We start from the raw sequence: 24,101 nt of genomic DNA, 5'->3' as shown, positions 1-24,101 counted from the left end.
GCTATGACTAAAGATCTTCCCTGGTGCATGCTGTAGGAGGAAAGAGATGGGTAGGAAGTGGGGCGGAGAAAAGTGGGGAAAGAGATGGAGGAAAAGGAGATTGGGTGGGTGAGTGGAATCAGAGGAAAATAGTGACAGACAATAAGGCTTTGGGCCTGAGTCTCCACTCTAACCAAGGTATGCCATACAGAGATAAGGAGCAGGGGTGCAAAAGTGACTATGCTACCTACCGTTTATATTCTTTGTACATCCGGGGGCCTGCCTATCTGTCTCCTGCTGTAAATTAGAGGAGACTCAAGGCTGTTCAAATTTACACTCAGCTACAGTGGTGGCCTAGGGCCTACTTAGCTATTTTCAGCTGCTGGAGGGCAGCATATTCCAGCCATGCTCCCTCCCACCCCCAGCACACCCCCTACAGGGGGGCCTGTAAAGGGAGTGGCATAGGCTGGCTCTATTTTCCAGGGTTACTCACCTATGGGGAAAACTGTTGCCTTATGCCCCCTCTATGGCATAAGGGGACTGAATTGTACCAGAGCATTAGCTCCCTAAATGGAATAAAAATAAGGGGGGCAGGGCAGTGAGGATGACTCAAGAAAAGACCTGACTGTAAGGATAATAGAGGTGTGTCTACATTTCAGCACTGCACTTTAGGGATATTGCCCTGGCAGAAAAGGGTCAGGTGCCTGTTTGGGAGGGTGGCTTTGGGCTAGTGTCAGCCTTCAGGAGGGAAGCTACCAGCATTTTTCTGCCTGATGTGAATACTGTTTGAAATGTTGGCATAGGTGGCTGCAGTTAATAAGTCAGGTGACCTCTGTTGGGCGTAGTAGAAGCATGGCTGGGTGGATAGATAAAGCATTTGTGTTTCAGCTGGGCCAGTGCAACTTCACTTCCAAAAGGGAACCCTCTCTTCCTTCTCAAACCCCACCTCCCCCAAAATGGGGCACTCCAGAGACCAAGGCAGGTGTTGTGAAGGAATTAATCCCCTGGATAGGGGTGGGGGCAAGGCCTGGGACTGAATGAACATAGAGACACCCATCCAGGAAAGGGAGGTTTATGCAAGGCAAATTTAGAGTTGGTGGTGGGGTAGCAACTACAGGAAAAACTTACTGACTAGGTGATTATTACTGCAGATAAGTTTAAAAAAAAAACAACAAAAACAGGGCTTTGATATTAGACACTGGTCCCCTACACCCATGAGCACCCACATAGTCTCAATGACAGAAATCCTCCAAATCCTCTGAGTGTTTTGCTGCAATAACAGAGAAGTGAATGTTATGATAGTTAGACACCCTGCTGGGCAAAAGGAGAACATGGAAGAGATCTGTCTGGTTCAGCATTGGAAGAGTTAGCCACATCCAGCACATGAGCACAGAGCAGTTTTCTCCTCAACCCAAAGCACGGCTGCCTGCACACCCAGCTCTGGAGGTGTGTAAACTGCAGCTTCCAGAATCCTCTTGCACCTGCAGCAGCAATGGTGGCATAGATTACACTGCAGATCCTGGCGTAGGGAGACTGGACCATGCAAAACTACAGCTCCCAGGATTCTTTGGTGACCAATTGCAAAGATGTAATATGGTAATTCATAGAGTTTATATTATTTCAAAGTACTCTACAGCTATCAGCTGAACAGTGGCGACCAGAGAAAGGCCCCCAGACAAACCCCATTATCCTGGGACCCCTGAGATTTGGGGAATGTTCAGAAAGATCCCATAGCTCAAAGATCCCATAGCTACCCACATTGAGCCCCAGTGAAATGCAGCTACCAGTGGCGTGGAGAGCACCAGATAAACTACAGATCCCAGAATCCTCCAGAGCCCACACCTGCAGTGGCGTCTCCAGCTTGGGAGGGACGGAGAGGGAGAGGGAGAGATGAGGATGGAAGGAGGGGAGGAAACGCAGGCTCCAGAGAGGGTGTCTTTGAGCTGGGAGAGCCACCCGCCGCAGCCCGCAAACAGCAGCCGGGCTAAGTGGGTCCGGCTGAACGTCGGGGGCACGGTTTTCCTCACCACCAGGCAGACCTTGTGCCGGGAGCAGAAATCGTTCCTCTGCCGCTTGTGCCAGGGGGAGGAGCTGCAGTCAGACCGGGTAAGCGGCGAGCTGGCGCCTGCTGACCGCCCCGCCTTGGGCGTGTGTCTGCGGCTGCCGTGTGCCCGGCGGGGGGGCCGGAGCCCTGACCGGGGTGGGATCAAAGCACAGCGCAGGCCGGGCTGGGAGGAGCTAGCCCCGGCGGGGAAGGCGAGGTCCTAGTGCAGGATCCAGAGGGAGCTGGAGAGACAGACTGATGGACGGCGCGCACAGGGCCAGGGGTAATTGGCATGAGACCCCTTCCCTGTCCCCCCGGGGAACTCACTCCCGGCGTTCCATCCAGCCAGAGCCTCTTTGGGGGGTTTGGCTCGTCCCCTCTGGGGAATGGGGGGAGTTTCTGGCTTAATGGTGGGGACCAAACAGGCCTGCCACCCCGATGCTGTGTGGCACACACAGCACCCGTCTCCTCTGCTTCCTCGCACCGGCTGTCTGGGACGCTTTGCACAGGCCCCACAAGAGGCGCCCCTCTTTCTCTCACTTTCTGGGTTTTGGATTAAAATTATTTTTGGTTTGAAATTTAAGGTATTTTAAGGTTTAAAATTGTCGGGGACTCGAACCCCAACAGCGAAGTTCGTTGTCTGACCGCAGAGAGACCAGGCAACACCAGCAAGGTCCGATCAAAAGTTCTTTATTGATAAGTGCACGTATCAGTAAAGAACAGCTCGTATCCGAAAAGAACCAGCCCCCCCTTTACAGCTTAGTATAGCTTATATAGACAGTTTTATTACGTCATAAATCATTTACTTAAGCAATCCACCCCCTTTGTCTAACAACTAGAAATTAGACACCTTTTAATATATACGCATGCCTAGTCTCTACAGCATTATATTATTAATATCTCAACAAGCGCCAAAGGTTAGGAATGTGAGGGAGTTAAAAACACACCGAACACTAAACCAGGGAGTTAGTCAGAACTGTGAGATGCTTGTGTTTCTTATCCGTCCTTCAAACACTGTGTCTTAACACAACACAGCTGGCATCAGCCCCCTCACTTATCTTGCTCTTTCCCAGGGCTTTGTGAGACAATTCTGCCTGTCAGTATTTCACTCTGGGTTTTCCCAGAAACCTCTGCTAGCCTGATTTTAGTCAGGTTGGCACAACTGGTTTTGTGCTACATCTTTATTCAGGCCTAACAAAATGTTAAATGACAAAGTCAAAATTGAACTGAAATGTTTTGATCTCTCTGGTTTGAATGTTTTTATTTTTGAATTTTCCATTCACAATTTTTGTTTTGTTTTGAGATTTTGACTTTTCATCCCAATTCAGGGTGGAAAAAATTATTGAAAACTCAAAAATTCTCATAAGACTGGAAAACTGTTTCCTGACCAGCACTAATCATTATCCCCATTTTTCACAGGGAAAACAAGGCACAGAAAGTTTAAGTGAATTCCCTAAAATCAACAGCCAAAAGGACCCAGGTTTCCTCACCTTCAGTCCTGTTCACTGGACCAAAGGAGCTATAGAAATTAGGGTGACCAGTTGTCCTGATTTTTATAGGGACAGTCCTGATTTTTGGGCCTTTTTCTTATATAGGATCCTGTTACCCCCACCCCCATCCCGATTTGTCACACTTGCTCTCTGGTCACCCCAATAGAAATATAAACCAGGATTACTACAGTTCTTGTTTTATTATAGTCTGTTGTCTAGAGAAGTTAGGGGCAATGGCAAGTTTCCCCGCTGGGTTCTTCCCATCATGGCTTGTCTCTCTTGTTAGGATGAGACTGGTGCATACCTTATAGACCGGGACCCCACATATTTTGGACCCATCCTGAATTTCCTCCGTCATGGCAAGCTGGTATTGAATAAAGACATGGCTGAGGAGGGTGAGTGTTGAAACCCAGAAAACTCCCTTTTAACACCCAATCCCTCTCTTAGAGGTGGGTTACAGTATGTGCTGTTAACCCCAGTGTCTTGACCATATCCAATTCTGCTTTCTAAAAAATCCCCCCCAAGTGGCAGGCCCTCTCCCCTGTGCTAGGATTTTTGAGACAGCTATCTTTGGAGCCCTCATCCCCGGGAACTCTTTGTGCCCCATGTGCCGTACAATAAAATGAATGAGAGTTGGGAGAAAAAGCTTGCTGGAGTTTCCCCTTGTCGCTAGTGATGGTATGATATTATGATAGGATGAACAGTGGTGAGCTGGAGCAGGTTCCCACAGGTTCTCAAGAACCGGTTGCTAAAATTAGACCTCCATGGAGAACCGGTTGTTAAAGGGCCAGGAGATGGGCAAAGAACTCCGGTCTGTGGGCCGGACCATCCTGTTGCTCCCAGGATTCCCAGCTGGGGAGGCTGAGGCTCCCCCGGCCCTTCCCCCGCTTCCCCCCAGTTGCAGCATGGCCAGCCACCGGCACCAGCTGGGCAGCTCAGCTGAGCTCTGGAGTCATCCTGCTGCCACTTTTTGAATGGCCCAGCAAGGTGGCGGGGGGAGGGGGGGGCTGCTGCAAGCTCCAGGGCTGGCCAGAGGAGAGGGGAGGGGGCAAGTGGGGCAATTGGCCCAGGCCCTGCAGGGGTCTCCGGCCCCATGACAATCTCTCCCTGGCCCCTCCCCCGCTCCCCCCCTTAAATCAGAACTTTTTATAGGGAACCGGTTGTTAAGATTTTGGCAGCTCATCACTGAGGATGAACCCATGCTGATTCAACCCTGTGCGCACTGATTTCCTTAGCAGTGCTCCACTATTTGGAGCATGAAGCTTTTGTCACTGGGGATGGGAAAGGAGTAGCTAAAGGGGGAGGGATAGCTCAGTGGTTTGAGTATTGGCTTGCTAAACCAAGGGTTGTAAGTTCAATCCTTGAGGGGGCCACTTAGGGATCTAGGGATTGGTCCTGCTTTGAGGAGGGGCTTGGACTAGATGACCTCCTGAGGTCCCTTCCAACCCTCATAATCTATGATCAATTCTATGGTAATGATGCCCAGTAGGATCTCTGATGAATTAACAAGTAGGAAATGGATGTCCTTCCCTGGTGTTAGCCCCACAGGGTTTGAGCCCTAAGTGACTGAGAGTGCTTCATTATTGATTTCCTCCCCAGCATGCCATTTCTCCCAGTGGATGAGAGAGGGACCAATGGGGTGGGAGAATGAGAAGCTCTGAGGGAATCTCAGGGTATGTCTACACTATGGAAACTATGCTGGCATGAATATGCTGTCAGAAAGTTTTCCTGTCATTGCTAACAAAGTTAGCTTTGTTGATGGAAATCCACTTCCATTGACAGAGCTGCACCTACACTAGGGGTTTTGTCAGCATAGGTATGTCGGTCAGTGGTGTGGGGTTTTTTTCACATCCCCGACTGACATAGCAATGCCAGTATAACTTTTCTGTGTACCCTAGGCCTACCTGGGATGGTTGGGGGCAGACAAATCTCACCTGCTTGCCATGTCTATGTACTGATCTCAAGAGGGAACTGTGTAGTCACTGAATGTTGGTTCCTAGGCATCGTTCTCCCTTGTGGACACATAAGGTGCCCTGCACCCTCCCTCTTAGAAAACATGATCATGTGTGTCTCACGGGAGCAGACAGATGCAGCTACTGTAGGTTAATGAAGTGAAACACACACCTTTGTTTACCTGCTTTGGGGTAAAGTGGTATTCAGAGATCAGCAACAGGCCCAGGATGGGGACCAGAAGACTAGGCTCAATACCTACAACAAACACCAGGATTCACTCCCAAGTGGGTAGCACTCAGTAACTGAGGGTTCTGGATTTAATCCCTGCTGAACAGAGCCCACAGGACAGTAACCAACAGGGCAAGAATGAGCCCTTATGTAGCTAGGGGCCTAATTTCATTCTAGTTCATAGACACTCTGGGTCAATAATCAGGGTGCCTGGGTTCAGTGTCCAAAAGGTAGAGCCCTGAACCTGCCCTGGGAAAATAACCTGCAAGCCTGGGTAGTGTCCTCCTCCTGGAATAACAGCCAGGGTAGGGATATGGGTGCACTTCCCAGTAGGATGAATCCTGGGAACATTAACCAGAGAACTAGGGTTCTGTCTCCAGTTGTAGAACCCTGACATCGTAACCAGGTTAGTCACCCCTGCGCCTCCCCTTCGGACAGCAATAAAGGGGGCCTGAATTCAATCCCCAGATGTAAAAGCTTCCAGGCAGCAGAGAACTGTTAATGTGGGATGTTGTGGTGTCCCTTCTCCCCAGGGCAGAGTGTTCTCCGTAGAGCCATGTGAATTCCTGAAGCAGCCAGATGGGGCTTTCCCTTCAGGAAGCTCCAAGTACTGGGAAATGGGACTAAGAAGGATAAATACTTATTCCCATGTCTTTTACACTCTCTGTGTTTCTAGGGGTTCTAGAAGAAGCTGAATTCTATAACATCGGCCCTTTAATCCGAATAATCAAGGACAGACTGGAGGAGAAGAACTACACCGTAACACAGGTCTGAGGGGAAATGGAGAGAGAAGGCTGGGGGGAGGAGGGGAGGGGATGAAGAGCTAGAAGAGAGGTAAAATATGGGAGGGACAATGGGGAAGTGCCGTGGAAAAATAACCCACTGGTGGGTGGGTGTTACTGATCCCTCTCTGTGCCTGTCTGCAGGGGATATGAGTTGTTACAGCCCCCAGCCACAGAGCTTAAGCTGTAGCAGCCAATCCTTTTAGTTCTGGAGGTTCCTGGTTTAATTCCTGGTGTGTCAGCCCAGCTGGCCCTGTCACATAAATGGGAGGTGTTTGCTGGCACATAAATACACAGGGATGATTCCACTGATACATGCTGTGTCATGAAATCTTCCACCAGCAGGAAACCGTCGTAGTTAAAATAAAATGGAAGTCCCAGAGGTGGCACTGGATGCCATGCTTGTCTGATCTAGAAGGGTGCTATATCCTGAACCTCCAGACAGGGCATTAGCTGCAGGGGCTATTTCAGTGTGGGAAGGGGATGGTTGGTGGAAGGTGCATTGTCTGTGTGCGCCTGCAACTCCAGAAAGAAGCCAGCCTGGTTTTTTTAGTGCAGTATCACTGTGGGAGGCCAGAGGGATATCGGTGGAGAGTCACTGAGGCATTAATGCTGTGGGAGACGGAGGGGATGTCTGTGGTGGGGAAATTCTCTAAGGTGTGACTCCTCCATCTTTGGCTGTGATTGCCTCCTTCAAATCGCTCTTTAATACCATTTGTTCCAGGAATAATAAGAGTTAAAAATTGTTTGTTATTTGCGTTACCGTAACACACACTGAAATTAGAGCCCTATTGTGCCAGGCACTGTACAAACACGATCAGAGACAGTCCCTGCCCCCAAAGAGCCTGCATTCTAAATAGACAAGAGAAAGGGTGGGAGAAAAACAGGCTTATTACCCCCACTTTGCAGATTGGAAACAAACACAGAGAGATTGTGGTGGTTTTTTTTCCCCCCAAGGTCACTCAGGAATCCTGCAGCAGAGCTTCTACTTTGCTTCACCAGTAATCTCTCCATAGTCTCTTTCCTTATGCAGTGATCCCATGTCCGAACTTGGGTTACTTTTTGTCTTATCTGCCTTAGTTTGTGAACTCCCTGAAGCAGAGACTGTGCCTCCACACTTGAGCACAGTGGACATTTATGGCACTATATCAGAGGTTCTCAAACTTTTATACTGGTGACCCCTTTCACATAGCAAGCCTCTGAGTGTGACCCCCTTTATAAATTAAAAACACTTTTTTAATATATTTAACACCATTATAAATGCTGGACATGAAGCGGGGTTTGGGGTGGAGGTTGACAGCTTGTAACCCCCCCCCCATGTAATGACCTCCTGACCCCCCGAGGGGTCCTGACCCCCGGTTTGAGAACCCTTGCACTATATCAATGGCTTTCATTAACAATAACAAATGCAAACTTCCTGTAAGAATGAGCGTGGCCTATGCTGGGTGCTGGACCCTTCCCCATCTCACGGTTGATCCTTTTAATCCACGTGCTCTACTGCTGCACATGAGATGTGATCCCGCAGAAACCTTTGTCCTCTCATACCACCCCTTTTTGGGCCGGGCAATATGCAGTTGGGTTGTAAGGCCCTCGTTTTTATAATCCCGGCCACAGGTATATCAGCTTTTGTCACAGAATAACATTCCGAATCTTTTGAGGGTACATAGCCACTTTGCTCAATTTCCTGCCAGAACATCTGCCCCGAAGGCAGAGTTCCTCAGCAATGTGCCTCACTTTCCTCACAGGTGCCTCCGAAGCATGTGTACCGGGTGCTGCAGTGCCAGGAAGAAGAGCTCACTCAGATGGTTTCCACTATGTCAGATGGATGGCGCTTTGAGCAGGTAGAGCAGGATGTGTGGGCTAGAAGAGGAGCTGTGTGCTAGAGGAGAGACAGGGAACATGCTCTAACACCAAGGCGCCAGAATACACCACTTCCACTGTGGGTATTGTTTACTCACCAGGTACAGTGCCAGTAGATCCCATCTCTCTGCCACCTCTTCTCTGGGGAGCTTGGAGGAATCTGTGTGAGGTTACAGTGCTTTGTGTTACAGCAGCTCCACCCTCAGTTCTCTGTGTCACAGCCTCTGTTTCGTCCTCAGTCCCTCTGGTTTCTTGATGGGAGTAGCACAGAAGTATCTGACTCCATGCTCCCTGAGGGCGTTGTCCATGTCCCGGTTCCCAGTGAGAAGTGGACGTGTAGCGAAGTATGTGTGAGATCTTTGACTTTCACTTTTTTTCACTTCCAGCTGGTGAATATCGGGTCATCCTACAACTATGGGAATGAGGACCAGACAGAGTTTCTGTGCGTAGTCTCCAAAGAGCTGTACAACTCACCCAATGGCCTGAGCTCTGAGCCTAGCCGCAAAGCCAAGGTGAGACCAACCTGCACTTCACCATCCCTGTTAATGGCTTGTCTTCATCACCATAAGAGCCTCTTCTCTGTTTCCTCCCTCCCCCTCAGCGGTGGGCTAACCAGGTGGTGAAATGTCATGGCCTGTCCCTTTGTTCAGAGTCATGAAGTGCTACTCCTAATGAACAGGACCTTGTGTGTGTGGCAAATCACTATAACAAGGTACCCCTGTCCTTCTCGTGCCTCCCCAGTCTGCCTCCTCATCTCCCTATCCACGCTGAGTGTGTCACTATCATGAGACCCATTGGTGTGTGAATACCCATAATGCTTTGCAGTGGGTACCTTTATTTGCTGACTAGAGGACCATATCCTCTTTCTGGAGAGTAAGGAACGCTTTCTCCACTGAGTTGTGGTGTGTGGAAATGGGAGGCGCCCTCCTCACCGTCAGGCCAGAGAGGGAGGGGAGAAACTCCCTTGGGCATGCTTTGGTAGATACAGACACACACAACATGAGAAGGACCAAAATCCATTGATCCCCGACAATCCTCTGCATTTCTATGTGTGGAGACGTACTTGCCTGATTCCCATGGACAATCCCCGCTCAGGGTTCCAGAGGAAGCCTGAATTTCTCTGAACCCTAAAGGTCTTCAGGCCATTCCTCCCTATACCCAAATTTGGCCGCTGCTTTGAGCCCTTGCGCATGAGCAAGAATCACTATGGCAGGTCTTGCAAGTATCGCCGATCTTTCTTCCCTTTGTACTGCATGCTGGGCTGCAGAGCACAGAGGAGGATCCAGAGAAGGAAGAGCAGGAGGAGGAGGAGGAGGCAGAGGAGAAAGGTGCATCAAATCCCTGAGGAAAATAATAATAAAAACCCAACCATAAAGCCGTCTGTTCCCGTCTGGTGAGAGTCCACACAGCTAGTGTCAGGGAAGCACTAGGGATGGGGCTGAGGGAACCACTCCAGGGAGCAGTGGATGCAGTGGGGCTGAGGTCTCAGTGGTAGAGGCGGGAGATCTGTTACACATGGCTGCTACTTTATATTTAACTTTTTTATTTTTTTAAATTTTTTTTGCAGCAAATTAATCTACTCGGGATTCTGCCAATTCTTTCTCCTGTCCAGATTCCCTCTCCTGCTCCCTTCCCACCCATGGGGTTCTTGTCACCTCTCTCCTACTTCCTCCCTTCCACACAGTTCTTTCCCCAAGAATCCCTCCCTCTACTCCCCTCTTCCCTCACTCTCTCTCCTCATGCACCTAGGTTCCTGCCTCCCCTCCCACCTTCCACTCCTGGGGTCCTGTGTGCTCCCTGCTCAGGATCCTGTCTCCTCCTGCTCCTCACTCTTCCTCCTCTGCAGGTATGGTACCTGTCTGCACTCTCAGACATGACTCTGAGCTCTGCATGAGTGACTCTCATCTCCTCCCCTCTTATGGATCTGGTCCTGGTTTGTAGGTCTTTGGTGGGGGCAGGGAGTGGTTGATTCTTTCCTTACTCTGTGCTTTTCTGATTCTCTTTGTGTGTGTCTGATTTTTTAAGCAGGCCTTACAGTTCTGGACTAGAGGCTCTGGTAGCAGAAGGAAGAGCAAAGCTGTGAGACATTGAGAGGGATGGGAACCAGGGCAAGGAAGATAGAGGGGGAGCTGGGGAGAGTGTTGTATTTCTGCCTGGCATATGTGCACACAGGACTTTTCCTCAGCAGCTTCTGTTTAATCCTCCTCTTGATAGCTGAAAGAATATTTTGCATGAGGATTTCCATATATTTCCCTGCCTTTAAAAGCAGCCTTTGCCAGCTGGGTGTTTCCCAGCAGATTCTGACAGGGTAAGCGTTCTGGGGGTGAAAATAGAAACTAGGCAGCTCTGTGTGAAGTGCACCACAATTTTTGGCAGAGAGAGAGAGAGAACGTTGGCTCACCGTCCTAGCTGTGGGGTGGAGGAGGTGAAGGGGGTGAGGAGGCCTGGAGGAAGGAGCCTTGCTTCTCTCTTTTTAGGGTGCTTACAGGATTTGTGCTAAATTGGAGGTTCCTGAACCCCCTCTTCCCACACCCCTAAGATTAGGGGGAGTCATTGGTTCTCTGGTATTTGCCAGGTTCTCTCCATCCCTCTGTTTAGGGGTCTCTCTGCCCTCAGCTGCGGGGCCTGAGTATTATACTGAGTCAGTATCTTTTACTCACATGGATTTTCCTTCCTCTCTCTTTCTCTCCCTCCCTCCTTTTTCATGTCTCTTTCTTTTCTGTTCTCTCATCACTTTGCTTTTCCTCTTCCTCTCGATTTGTGCTGCTCTCCCTTTCTCCTCCATGCTTGATTTCTCTCTGCCTTTGGTTTTGTTCTTTGTCTCTCTCTCGTTTTCTAGCTGTTACAAGCCAGAGGCCTCAGGATGTGATACCAACGATCAACTCCAGCCTTTTAATTTCCATTTAAAATCTTTATTTTTGTACTGTAGTTTATGGCAGCCCTCTGGGGGAAAGCGTCGCAGCGACTCCACTCCTCACCCTCAACTTGTTGCCTTTGTTTTTAAAGTTCTGTTTTGGAATATCGTTTCTGAAGCTCACACCCGCATCCCCCCTGAGAAAGGCAGATACCCCCGCCTGTGTGTCTGACTTGCTGCAGAGGATGTAATCCACACCCTGCATTCTCCCCAGGCCCACAGAATTCCCCTTCTTTAGGGTCACAGTCAGTGCTTAATTTGTGCCAGGGCTAGGCTTGGCAGCTCATAGGCCCGGCACCTCTGGACTTGCCGCATCAGTTTTGAAAGTAAATCATTGCTTGAGCCCCGGCACCTCTTTCATACAAATTAAGCACTGGTCACAGTGACCCCTGCTGGAGAGGGCAGAACTCAGCAGCTACACGCTTCCTTCCTACCCCCACCTGCTGACTAGATTCAGGCCTGTGTGTTTGATTTACTGTCAGAGCCACTGTTGGGGAGGGCAGTTGAGCTGTGCTTGTCACCAGGGGGAATCCCTGCCTCTCTCCAGATAGCCTGTACTTAGCACAAGGAGAAAAGGGGCAGCACTGACCCTTTGCTGGGTAATATACACACAGAGGCCCTGCAGTGAGAGGTTTAATTTCAATGGGGGAGAAAGAGGCAGGAATATAGCATGGCGTACCTGGCTTCTGATGTAGCTTCTGACTGTTCTAGGAAGGAGATGCCTGCCAGTGCTTCTAGGCATGGGATGTTTCCGCTGTGTTATAACTCCTGAATAAATGTCACTGTCCTTTACTGGCTGTCTCCTCTCGTTTTTGCCACAGCACTTTGGTGCTCATGGGAAGGACCCGAGAGCTAGGATAGAGGCCTTAGATTAATTGCACGAGGACATTAGAAATCATCCGCTCAGAGCCAGTCTTCCTTCCCCACTCCTTTGTTCAGGACTGGCAAGTGAGGCAGGATGTGTGTGTGAATGGAGTCCCTGTACCCAGCACTCTGTAGGCCAGGAGACTTATGGTCCCAGTGGAAATGATGTTGGGCTAAGGAAGCTGTGTCCATTGCTCACTCGGCCCAGGATAAAATTCATAAACACACATGATACAAAAGTTGTTTGCTGGGTGCAGCTCAGCCTGGAGGCTTGGCCCTGGCCTTTGCTCCTGGTCACCTATTCTGACCCTAACATACCTAAGTACTGATATTTATTGCACACATTGTCTTCCATTCTTAGGGGCGGAAGGGGATGTTCTCCTGGTTCCTGGCTAAAGTGACAGAGACATTCCCACAGTCCCAGGGAGCCTGGCTGGGCTTCCCTTTACTGTCTGTGTCGTTCCCCAAGTGTGTACAGCAGGGCTGATGGAGGAACTTCTTCCTGTTGCAGTTCACACCACAGTGATGAGCACTGTATAAGCACCCGCACAGATTACAGATGGTTCATGCTGTCCCCAGGCTGTAGCTGAGGGGGAGGTGTTGGTCTCTTTTTCAGGTTCTCTAATCTGGTCTCATCAAGTTGCTGCATATGGAATTCTAGGATGACAGACACATTCTCAACCCAGAGAGGGTTAAACAGAGAGAAAATTGCAGAGCAAAAAAAATAATGCTTTTTATTCCCAATTCCACACATTGGCCCATAATATTTCTTTATAAATACATAGCCATCACCATCTAAAATACTTTGCTTGCTGCCTTCTCCCCTCACTTTGCTGGCAATGGAGGATGGAAGTGAAGGAAGATCTTCTGTATTAAAGGTATTAAATGAATTCAAGGGAGCGGGTAGGAGGTTGCACAGATGTTATGTACTCAGTGGCCAAGAATTCTGCCTGGAGGGAGTCCAATTGCAGCATAAAATGATGGTGAAATTACAGCACTGAGGCAGTGACATGTACTTGGGAAAAGTGATGGATCGTGTCTTGGAGGCTCTAATAGACAAATAATTGCCCAGTTGAACCTAACTACACCCTATAGCTAAGGAAAGAAGCAATTATAGAGATGGGAGAGGAGGAGGCGTGGTGGGGGGAAGTGTGGGGAGGAGAAGAATGAATGGCAGGGAAGGAGAGAGAGACGGATTGATATCACAGTTACTGGAATCTCATTTCTATCTACATCAGTCAGATTTTCTTGCAGCAAATGTTCCAGCATTGGGACTGGGGATGAATCACGTAGTTCATGTAAAGTTCGTCTCCCATTCTCCTGTCCAGAAAGCATCTGCTCAGGACCCCCGGCTTTCCATCCTCCTTCCCCTTAATGTACCAGAGACCTTTGTGTGCCTGGCCTTAATACATGACTGGGCATTTCTTGGAGAGGGTGGAGGGGCTTCCCACATGTCCTCACATACCCCCAGGGGCAGATTTACTTTCCCCCATCCCAAAACATAATCTGTCTTTCCCAACCCTCTGGAGACAAGTGATCAATGTCAGGAACAGGTAACAGAGCAGCCTGTGCCTAGTGGGGAAGGCACAGGGGGACATCCCTCAGCTCATTGTCTGTTTCATCCAGCCTAGCACCCTGGTGATCCTGGTGTAGACCCCGTAATTATCTGGACGTGCGCAACCCAGCCCCCAGCTCACCAGGCCAGCCAGGAACCACCTGCCACTGGGCTCCTTGCAGACGAGGGGACCTCCAGAATCACCCTAGAGGCAGAAGGAAACAAAGAACCATCAGGACACTAAAGTGGTGGAGTGGAGCATGATATGGGGCGGCTCTAGGGATTTTGCCACCCCAAGCACGGCAGGTAGGCTGCCTTCCGCGGCGTGCCTGCGGAGGGTCCGCTGGTCCCGCGGCTTCGGTGGGGAGGTCCGCCGAAGCTGTGGGACCAGCAGACCCTCCGCAGGCACGCCTGCGGGAGGTCCGCCGAAGCCGCGGGACCAGTGGACCCTCCACAGGCAAGCCGCCGAGGGCAGCCTGTCTGCTGCCCTCGTGGTGCCGGCAGAGCGCCCCTCGCGGCTTGCCACCCCAAGCACGCACTTGGCATGCTGGGGCCTGGAGCCGCCCCTGAGCATGATGAAGAACTCGCACATGCTTTGAGAATACATTTCCCCTACTTCCTCTCATCGTCAGGCTGCAATTCAACCCCTCCATCCCACTGCCCAAGGCCTTGGCAGAACCCCCTAATGGAGCTAAGTATTTCAGGCAGATGGGTGTAGGATAGAATCAGAAACCCAAGTCTTCTAAGGAAAGGTATTGGCCACTAGCACATCCTCGGCCATGCGTGTCCCCTTCCCCAATAAGCCTCTTGCTTATTCTTCTAGTCGGTGGAAGGTCCTCAGGAGGAAACAGGCTGGAGCAAGTCTAGGGAGGGCTTTGCCAATTGCAAATTTGAACTGGATCCTAAAATGAATGGAGTGCCAGTGAAATTGCCTGGATGAAGGGTAATGTAGGAGCATCTGAGAGCCACAGCACCAATCAGCACATGCTGGGGTGGGGTGACTTATGGAATAGTCTTCAGGTAGATGACAGGGAAGATGCTCATAGTAGGAAAGTGGAGGAGTGGCTGAAGAGGACATAATGGCCTGAAATTGGAAAAGGGAAAATCCAAGCTATATTGTCACCAGCATTCCTGACTAGGCCAAGGACCCGTGGGAGGAAGTGGATAATCTTCCCTATGGAGCTGTGTGTGGCTCCACCAAGATTCCATCACTATGGGGAGCTCATGGGAGACTGGACATAATCCTAAGGAACTGAAAAGTTTCTGCGTTTGCACCAGAGGATAAGCATGGGATGCGACCTACAGTTGGGTTAAGAAGGTCTTTCTTCTAACCTCTTGGAATCAATATACTCCTTATTCAAAGCTACAGTGCATGTTCAGGGGACAAAAACCTCACGCCCCCCCAACCCCATCCATTGCTGGATGATCCCCCTTTAAGGTGGAAGTGTCCCACGTCTCCTCTGTCACCTGGCAGGCATCTTTCTTGCCCTTGCGGTAGCCAGCACAGAGCATTCTGGGAGAGATCTGGTAGTGATAGGCCTCACTGCAGATGTCCTGCTGTATCAGCTGCACATCCACCTTCTGCAGGATGTTACTCAGTTGCCCTAGATATGGAACAAGAACCGCAGGTGAGTAATAGCAGAGCTCCCTGCCTCTTCCTGTTATCCCCATACCATGGCCACATCTCACCTCTCCAGCTCAGGGAAAGAGCTGCCACTCGGATCACCATCTTGTCCTCCACTTGCGTCACATCTTCCCCGCTCCCCTAATCCTTACCTTAGCTTCTCACCTTTTACTGTATCAGTTCAAGCTTCTCACTTCACCCACAAGGCTCTACACAACTGGGCCCTATTCAGCATTACCCTGCAGCCCCTTTGCACCAGTGGGGTATGAAGGGGGTAGAGCTGTCTGGAGGATGACAGTTCCATTTTGCAGCAACTTTTGCGCTTTCAAAACTTGTTTTTGTCCCACAGTGGACTGAAAACACGGCCTTCTGAACGTCCCCATGAAAACAGAATTGTGTTGAACTGTCCGGTTTTGGATCTAAACCAGAACTTTTTGATTCAGGAAGTAGTGTGGGTACGTGGCCTGGTGGTTAGGGAGATGGGAGACTCGGGTTCAAGTCCTTGTCCTGTCTGATTCAGAGCAGTGTTTTCATCCCAGAATAAGGCAGAATCTTTCTTCATCCAAACTGCTAAGTCTCCATGACTGTCCCAACCATCTCCATGAGGGGAACAGGAGACACATGGGCAATACAGTACGAGAGCAGCAGGGCTGTAGTGACCATCTCACCAGGGGCACAAGTTAGGACAGCCCTCATGGGGTGGAGTGCAAGCTGCAGCCCCTGAATCTTTGTGACGGTGCCTGTCCCTGCACAAGTGCAGGGCTATATCTGGGCCCAGTGTCGTCCCTGCAGCCAGCTCTGCTCTTCTCAGGCCTCTCACATTACTGTGCTCTGGCTCATTTTCTTGACCTCTGCTCCACACCTTCTCTCATGCCACCCCTTGTGTTCCGAGTCTGGAACAGCTCCAGCCTTTTTGTCTGCCAAGAGAGCTCCTGCTCCTCCTTGCCCACTCCTTTCACAAAGCTGTCCTGCATTGATCTTCATGCCAATATTGCCTCTCATTGCCCTGGGAGTTCTTTCCCCGTGTTTCATATTTACCTGTCTACATTAAACACTAAGCTCACTGGCGGGGCACTGCAACTGAAACCTGCGATAACTGGGTTCAACACTCCCAAAGGAGTTGTACCGTCCAGCTGACAACAGGTTAGAATTTGGACCTGTTTCATCAGTCAGAGAATTATAGCTATTAGATGGACAGGACCCTGTCACTGTAGCCCATCTAGCCCAGTTCCCTGCCAGGGTAGGAGTCTTCCTTACTATACTTTTACTAGTGCTTTGTCTGGTGTAGTTTTAAATGACCTAGGTTGAGGAGAGGTGTTACATTTTCCAAAGTGACACCTGATTTTGGGTGCCTCCATATTTGGGATGCTCAATGTCTTGAAGGGGCCTGATTTTCAGCAGGCAGGAGCTCAGCTCTTTCTGACAGTCAGGAGCACCAGCCACTTTTGAAAATTTAAGCCAGGGCTTCTACTGCTTCCGTTGGGAGACTGTGTTGTTGTGTGTGTAAGACACCATGCACACACCCCGTAAAGAATTATATCTACAAAAATCCTTCATGCTCCCTTCACTTGCTGACAAAGACCCTTCTCTAGGGCTTCGGACCCAAAGCCTCCTGCTGAGAGCTGTCCCAGAGCAGTGCACCCAGTCCTCCCAGGATGACCCATACTGTTATGAGTCTGTCTTAGGTCCTGCAACCCAGACGGTTAAAATCTCTCATCTTTTGAGGGGCTCACGCTATTGTGTCTTTATGCTGTGATGTTACATCAGTATGTGATAATTCTGCCTGATGCACTATGATGATCCACTAGGGGGAGCTGGAGGGCACCTTGAGGCAAGGGGAAATCAAAGCTCTCCATTATGTTTCAAGGAGCTTGGAACTGGAACATTCTCTGACTTTTGTTTGGGGGACCCTGCGTCAGATCCTTGACAAGAACATTATCCCATACTGAAGCAACCAAGTCCTGATGTGAGCCTCCTAGAATCACAACAGAATTTATTTATTTCGAAGGAGATTTTCAAAGGCACAATGAGTAATTAGCCCAACTTTCTGTGGGAGCTGGGTGTCTGTCATTTGTGCCTTTGAAAAACTCCCCCCTTATGTAGCCCCTGGAGGAAAGAGGATCCTAACAAGAGCAGCAGACATCCGGCATGTACCTCCTTCCTTGAGAGCCCCCCATCCGGTGATCCAGCAACGGAGGCCAGGTTCAAAGAGGTGGGAGTGGGTGGGCAAGCAGATGGGCTGAATGAAGGGTGAGTTGATAACTGGGTGGTCAAGCTGGAGCAGGGCCACGTCGTAGTCGTGGCTGTCCTCCTCATAGTACGGGTGCAGGAGGAGGCGGCTCACCTTGAAGGACACCTCATTCTGGCTGCTGACGTTCTGAAAGTACTTGCCCAGATAGACAGTCCAGATGGACGGGGAAGCCAATCTACTTGGGGCAAGGGGAGAAAAAGTGTGTCAGTGTTAGAGAGACAGGCGGGGTGTGCGGCATGAAAAGCGAGAGTGAGAAACTAGGGGGAATGAAGGAGAGTGATGAGAAGGCTGGAAAATCAGAGCGACAACGGGCAAGCAAAGGAAAGGAAGGGAGCATGGGGAAAGTGAAAGCTCTGTGAAAAGGTCAGAGAGGGAGCGATGTAAAGGAGGGGAAAGGCATATCTGAGGGCAGGTCTACGCTGAAAACGTAGGTCAACCTAGCTACGTCGCTCAGGAGTGTGAAAAATTCACACCCCGAGAGACGTAGGTAAGCCAACCTAAGCCCCCGGGTAGAAAGCGCTAAGTCAACGGAAGAATTCTTCCATTGATCTAACTAGGATTTACTACAGTGATGGAAGAACCCCTTCTGTCGGTGTAGTGTCTACACGCCAGTGGCGCAGCTCCAGCTGTAGTGTTTCTAGTGAAGACATACCCTTCGGTTGAGCAAGGGTACATTACAAGGAGGAACAGCCCTAAATGGGAGCATAGATTAAATAGCACCTACCTGCTAATGGGAAAAGCCAAGAGAGGAAGGGATTGGAGGTGGAGCAGTGGAGATGTTTCAATAGATTAGCTAGCATGCCTATGGGAGAGGGGAGAGCATGTTCCAGGTGGGAGGGTGAAGGGCAGACTGGAAAACACAGTGAAGAAGACTGGGGGAAAAAAACTATAAGAGGCTTATTGTTTGGACACACGGTCCCTTCCACCTCTGTGCCTTCTCCCGTGCTGCCCCTAATGCATGGGAAATACTCCTCAACAAACTCTCCAAACAGCTGCCACCTTATCCTCCATCAAATCCCTCCTTAAGATTCATCTCTGCCATGATGCCTCTGAACCCCAGCCTGCTGTTCCTGGCTGGGCACATGCCCAGGTGTGACTATTCCTCTTCCCCTTCTCTCCTTTTCTTCCTCCATACCTCTAACCCCAGTACCAAATAATAATAGTAATAAAAACAAGCCCCACCCTACAAAACACAGAACTAGCAAAACAGTGTTAGTGCTCCACCAGATTCATTTGCTGGGCTGTTGCAGCCATTTCCTCTACCCTTCGTCTGTGTGTCTCCGGATGGTAAGCTCGTCTGGGCAGGGATTGTCTCTCTTCGGTGCTTGCCCAAGTTACCAGCAAAATGGGGCTCCCATTCTAAATAACACCTTTGGGTGCTACCAATATATAATTATTTACTACGAGTCACCACTAGAGGGCTGTGACATGGGTGACAGAGCTTGAGAAGACTCCCCTGGGGGAGGTTTGCAAGTCATCACTGGCCTAACACCTATCTGGTGAGGGGCCAATGTACTGGTAGCTTGAGCTCCACCAATGCTCTCACCACATAAAGCTACGCTGAGCTTCCCCCGGAGTCCCCATTTACTCTTTTCTCGCATGAAGGAGAAAAGTCCAATTGTGTATGTTTTTAGGGTTCATGACCGTGATGGGACCAGAGCCAAGCACAGGGTGGATGGGAGCTATGCAAGCTCCCTCCCCTCTATGCCTTCCCAGGGCACCTCAGCACCTCCCTGCTACCACAGTACTGCCCTCATACACACACATCTCCAACAGGGCTTCCCAGGCCTGACCTCCTTGCTCCAGCTCTGAGCCACTACCATCAATCTTTCCATTCTGTGACATGGCTCCAGGTTGGTTTAGGCTGAGACCCAACTGGCTTCGATGTGAAAGCAGTCTGAACTCGGTCTCCTCCACAGTGCTCTTCCCTCACCATTTACCTGTCATCCTGGAAGCAGTGAGCAGCCGAGACCACCCACCGATCAGCAATCAGCGTTCCACCGCAAATATGGCTCCCGCGGACCTGCAGGCTAGCCTGCCACGGCCACTCCCCTTCTACGGAATTGGCACCACCCACAATCCGGTTCAGAGGGGCCTGCCAGCCACAGTCTAAGAAGAGGAAGACATAGCAAGTCTCTCAGGGGAGAAAGAGTAGAAGGGGCCATTGTATATCATGTCTGCCCTTCCCCTTTGTTTTACTGACTTTCCAGTCTGCCATTTACACCGTTTATACTCTTGGCCATTTACACCCTGCCTGGCACTGGCTGGAGCCATTTTATAGTATGTCAAGGCTGAGGCGACTGAAAATTCCAGTGTGAGGTTTTTCCTTATTATTAACACAGGTGAACCCTGCACTACCTTTCCCACATGCTTGAGCTCAATCAGCACCAGCCAGGACACCAGTGCTGTGAGCTTCCTCACAGCAGTGCCCGGTCCGTGCCAGTTGGTGTTCTGTTAATGTGAGCTTTCTCGGAGCAGTGCCCCATTACTGGCAACCATGACTCCAGCAGTGCCAGCCAGGGCTCTGGTCGAACAAGGTTCCTCACAGCAGGGCCCAGCCAGCACCGTTCTTAACTCGAGGAGTGGGAGCTTCCCCCTGGCAGTGCCTAGGAGAGTGCCCTCCCTTCTCACTCCTCACCACAGTGCTTCTCATCAGACAAGTCCTTGCAGTCAGTGGCGGAGTCACACTGAGGGTTGGGTTTCTTCACACAGCTCCTGTCTGCACACTGGTAAGTGAAAGGCCCACAGGAGACTCCTGGAAAGATGAAGTTGGATGGGGGAGTAAAGGGGAGAGACTTGAATGAGGTTTAGAGTATTTCAGTGGAGAACATCGGGCAGCCAAAGAAACCCACATCAACCTTCTGCCTTGGTGAACCCCTAGATGGATGGGTGGGAGTTCCCTCAGTAATACCCCTGTATTAGCTGGTAGGTTAAGAGAGAGAATGTTACTAGCTGTACTTTAGTGTTAGCTGGTAGTGGGGTTCTGATCTGAGACTCAGCAGAGGAATTTTATCAATAGCTTATTAGAGAGACAAGGTGGGTGAGGTAACATCTTTGATTGGACTAACTTCTCACCAACAAAAGCTGGTCCACTAAAAGCTATTACCTCACCTCCCTTGTCTCTCTGATATTCTGGGACTGACACAGCTACAACAACACTGCATGCATTGTTAGCTGATAGGGGGAACTTTATCACTACCCAGTAATTGCCCCTCCCTACCTTCATTGCACTGCTCCTCGTCGCTCCCGTTGACGCAGTCCAGGTGTTGGTCACAGACCTTGGTGAACTCTATGCAAGTGCTGTCCTCCTGACACTGGAACTTCGCGGAGCACACTAAGACCAAAGCACCCGGAGGAAATGGGTGGGATTCAGAAAAGCAAGGCAAAGGGAAAGAGCGGGTCTCTTATCCCTCAGCAATACCCACCCACTAGCCACAACTGGAAACACCATGTGGCATTTGGCTAGAGGAGACAGGGACTTTGGGTATGTCTGCACTGCAGCTGGCAGTGAGCCTCCCCGCCTGGGCAGGGCAGTCAGACTGGCGCTAGTGGGGCTCAAGCTATCGTGCTGAAAATAGCAGTGGGGACGTTGTGGCTCTGGCGGAGACTCAGGCTGGTGTCCCAAGATCAGAGCCAGGGGTCACGTGGGTGTGAGAGCCTGAGCGGCAACATCCACACTGCTACTGTTAGCGCCCGAGCTCGGCCCTGCTAGCGCCAGTCTGTCTACCCAGGCTGGGAGGCCCAAGTGGTGTGAGGGTTAAGAGACCAGCCCATTTTGCCTCTGCAGTCCTGGCATCAAATATAGGACAAGTCATGTGTGAAATGATTTAGGGGGAGGAGGGGAATCTCAGCCTAGTCACATATTGTGCCCATCAGACAGCCCCATTTTTGGCAAGACTGGCCACCTTTGTTTAAGAGAGGCTAAGGGAGTGCACGAGGATTAAGGTGTATCAGCAGAGCACCAATGTGGTATAGTGAACAGAGCACATCAGAAAGGTGCTGTGGGTCAGGACAGTAGTGCACTGGCAGAGCTATAGGAGAGGCAACATGGACTAATGCACTGAGCACAGGAAAGCAACAGAAAACAGAGAGTAGAAATGCACGGTAACTTTTCATCATGGCAAAGGTTCCACAGAGTCAGCGATTATAAGGTCAGAAGCAGGGCCGACACTTCCATTAGGCAACCCTAGGTGGTTGCCTAGGGCGCCAGGATTCGGAGGGGTGGCATTTTGTGCGCTCCCCACGGGGCGCACGGGAGCTTCCTTCCAATTCCACTCTCGTCGCGCCGCCGAAGAAGGACCTTCTGCCGACGTGCCGTGGAAAACAGCGGCAGGCAATTGAGCAGCTCAATGACTGCCGCTGTCGCCTGCGGCATTTCGGCGGAGGGTCCTTCTTCGGCGGTACGATGGGAGTAGAACCGGAAGCTCCCGCGCGCCCCGTGGGGAGCGCACAAAATGCCGCCCCCCCAAATTCTGCCTAGGGCGCCAGAAACTCTGGCGCCGCTCCTGGTCAGAAGAGACCGTTCTGATCATCTAGTCTGACTTCCTGTGTAACACAGGCTATGGATTTCCACCAGGGGCTCCTGCTTCAGGCCCAATAACTTGTGGCCAGGGGCGGCTCTAGACCCCAGCACGCCAAGCAGGCATGTGGGGCGGCCCTTTCCCGGGGGGGCGGCATTTGGCTCCGGTGGACCTGCCGCAGGCATGCCTGCGGCAGGTCGACCGGAGCCCGGGACGAGCGGACCTGCCGCAGGCATGACTGCGGCGGGTCCCCTCGTCCCGCGGCTCCGGTTGAGCTCCCGCAGGCATGCCTGCGGCAGGTCCACCGGAGCCGCGGGACCACGGCACCCGCCGCAGTCATGCCTGCGGGAGCTCAACCGGAGCCACGGGAAAAGGGGACAAGCTGCGGGACCGGGGAAGGGCGGCGCAGCGCACCGCGCTGCTTGGGGCAGCCTGATTTCTAGAGCCGCCCCTGCTTGTGGCTGAGCTAGAACCTATATTTTAGAAAGATGCCCCATCTTGATTTAAAGAAGGTTAATCACAGAATCATAGAAGAGTAGGGCTGGAAGGGACTTTGAGAGGCCACCAAGTCCAGCTCCCTGCGCTGAGGCATCGACTAAACCTAGACCATCCCTGACACTGTTTGTCCAGCCTGTTCTTAAAAACCTCCAGTGATGGGGATTCCACAACCTCCCTTGGAAGCCTGTTCCAGAGCTTAACTATCCTTATAGATAGAAAGTTTTTCCTAATATCTAACCTCAATCTCTCTTGCTGCAGATTAAGCCCATTACTTCTTGTCCTGCCTTGAGTGAACATGGAAAACAATTGATCACCATCCTCTGTATAACAGCCCTTAACACATCTGGAGACTGTTATCTGGTCCCCACTCTGTTTTCTTTTCTCTAAAGTTTTTTTTAACCTTTCCTCATAGGTCAGATTTTCTAAACCTTTTATCATTTTTGTTGCTCTCCTCTGGACTCTCTCCAGTTTGTCCCCACCTTTCCTAAAATGTGGCATCCAGAATTTGACCCAGTACTCCTGCTGAGGCCTCACCAGTGCCAAGTAGAGTGGGACAATTATCTCCCATGTCTCACATACAACACTCCCATTAATACACCCCATAATGATATTAGCCTTTTTTTCAGCTGCATCACATTGTTGATTGTATTCAATTTGTGGTCCACCATATCCCTGTGACAGTATAAGGGATACCATTCCTCTGGGGTCAGAGGCCTGCTGCTAGCTGACTGGCTGGCTGATTAGTCTCACCTGCTGCACCTGGGAAAAGAGGTGGACCGTAGCTGGCTGATCCTCATAAAAGAGGGCAGCAGGAAATGGTGAGATGGCCAGACTCTCCCAAAAGCTGAGGGACTGTGTGCCTAATTCATGGCTGCTGGAGCAACTGCACAGAGGGGTTGTTCCAGAAACCAAATGGACAGGAGGGAGACTGTGTGAAGTCCTTCTATTCCTGAGGCTCTGAGGAAAGAGCCAGGAAAGTCAGGGCCGCTCAGAGGGGGGGGCAAGAGGGGCAATTTGCCCCGGGCCCAGCAGGGGCCTCCACGAGAGTTTTTCGGGGCCCCTGGAGCAGGTCCTTCACTCGCTCCGGGGCCCCGGAAAACTCTCGCGGGGCCCGGCCCCCCGGAGCTTCTTCGCTCCCGGTCTTCGCTGGCCGGGGGTCCTTCCTCTCCAGGACAGAAGGACCCCCCCCGCCGCCGAATTACAGCGGAAGCGAGACCTGCCGCCAGAGTGCAGCCGGGTCTTCGGTGGCAATTCGGCGACGGGGGGGGGAGGGTCCTTCCGTTCCGGGACCCGCCACTGAAGTGCCCCGAAGACCCACGGTGGGGGCTGCACTTCGGCGGCGGGTCCCGCTTTGGCGGTAATTTGGCAGCGGGGGGGCCCCGCCGTGGGTCTTTGGGGCACTTTGGCGGCGGGTCCTGGAACAGAAGGACCCCCCCGCCACTGACTTACCGCCGAAGCTGCCCCGCCGAAGCTGCCCCGCCGCTGAAGACCCAGGGCACCCGGAATCCTCTGGGCGGCCCTGAGGAAAGTGGGTTGCGG

The 24,101-nt window shown here is 51.2% G+C and overlaps 2 protein-coding genes across 9 annotated transcripts in view; one reads left to right on the top strand and one right to left on the bottom strand.

Annotated features, from left to right (window-relative positions):
* The first annotated feature begins 1,832 nt into the window (after positions 1-1,832).
* On the top strand, positions 1,833-12,688 carry KCTD17 (potassium channel tetramerization domain containing 17). Of its 5 annotated transcripts, XM_044986255.1 has the most exons (7): positions 1,833-2,085; positions 3,800-3,908; positions 6,371-6,462; positions 8,222-8,317; positions 8,723-8,848; positions 9,604-9,729; positions 11,266-12,688. In XM_044986255.1, exons 1-6 carry the CDS (start codon positions 1,870-1,872, stop codon positions 9,679-9,681), a joined length of 717 nt encoding a protein of 238 aa, XP_044842190.1. In that variant the 5' UTR covers positions 1,833-1,869; the 3' UTR covers positions 9,682-9,729; positions 11,266-12,688. The 5 variants fall into 5 exon arrangements, with proteins under 5 accessions (XP_044842190.1, XP_044842199.1, XP_044842208.1 ...); XM_044986264.1 differs by lacking the exon at positions 9,604-9,729; XM_044986273.1 differs by lacking the exon at positions 9,604-9,729 and having other exon boundaries at positions 11,176-12,688.
* Positions 12,689-12,822: 134 nt separating this feature from the next.
* TMPRSS6 (transmembrane serine protease 6) overlaps positions 12,823-24,101 on the bottom strand; it is a 32,272-nt gene continuing 20,993 nt past the window's right edge. For 3 of the 4 annotated variants that reach the window (XM_044986216.1, XM_044986210.1, XM_044986222.1), the window contains 6 exons: positions 20,765-20,878; positions 20,183-20,299; positions 19,485-19,653; positions 17,448-17,722; positions 15,137-15,273; positions 12,823-13,874 (listed from right to left, as the gene is read on the bottom strand). In XM_044986216.1, coding sequence (XP_044842151.1) covers positions 13,716-13,874; positions 15,137-15,273; positions 17,448-17,722; positions 19,485-19,653; positions 20,183-20,299; positions 20,765-20,878 — 971 coding nt within the window. In that variant the 3' untranslated portion in view covers positions 12,823-13,715. The remainder of the gene's footprint in view (positions 13,875-15,136; positions 15,274-17,447; positions 17,723-19,484; positions 19,654-20,182; positions 20,300-20,764; positions 20,879-24,101) is intronic. The other variant, XM_044986229.1, reaches the window with a different exon arrangement.

The sequence above is a fragment of the Mauremys mutica genome, chromosome 1, assembly GCF_020497125.1.
Source record: "Mauremys mutica isolate MM-2020 ecotype Southern chromosome 1, ASM2049712v1, whole genome shotgun sequence".
Lineage (NCBI taxonomy): Eukaryota > Metazoa > Chordata > Testudines > Geoemydidae > Mauremys > Mauremys mutica.
Note: the sequence above shows the minus strand (reverse complement) of the source record. Positions and strands in the feature narration are given on the sequence as shown.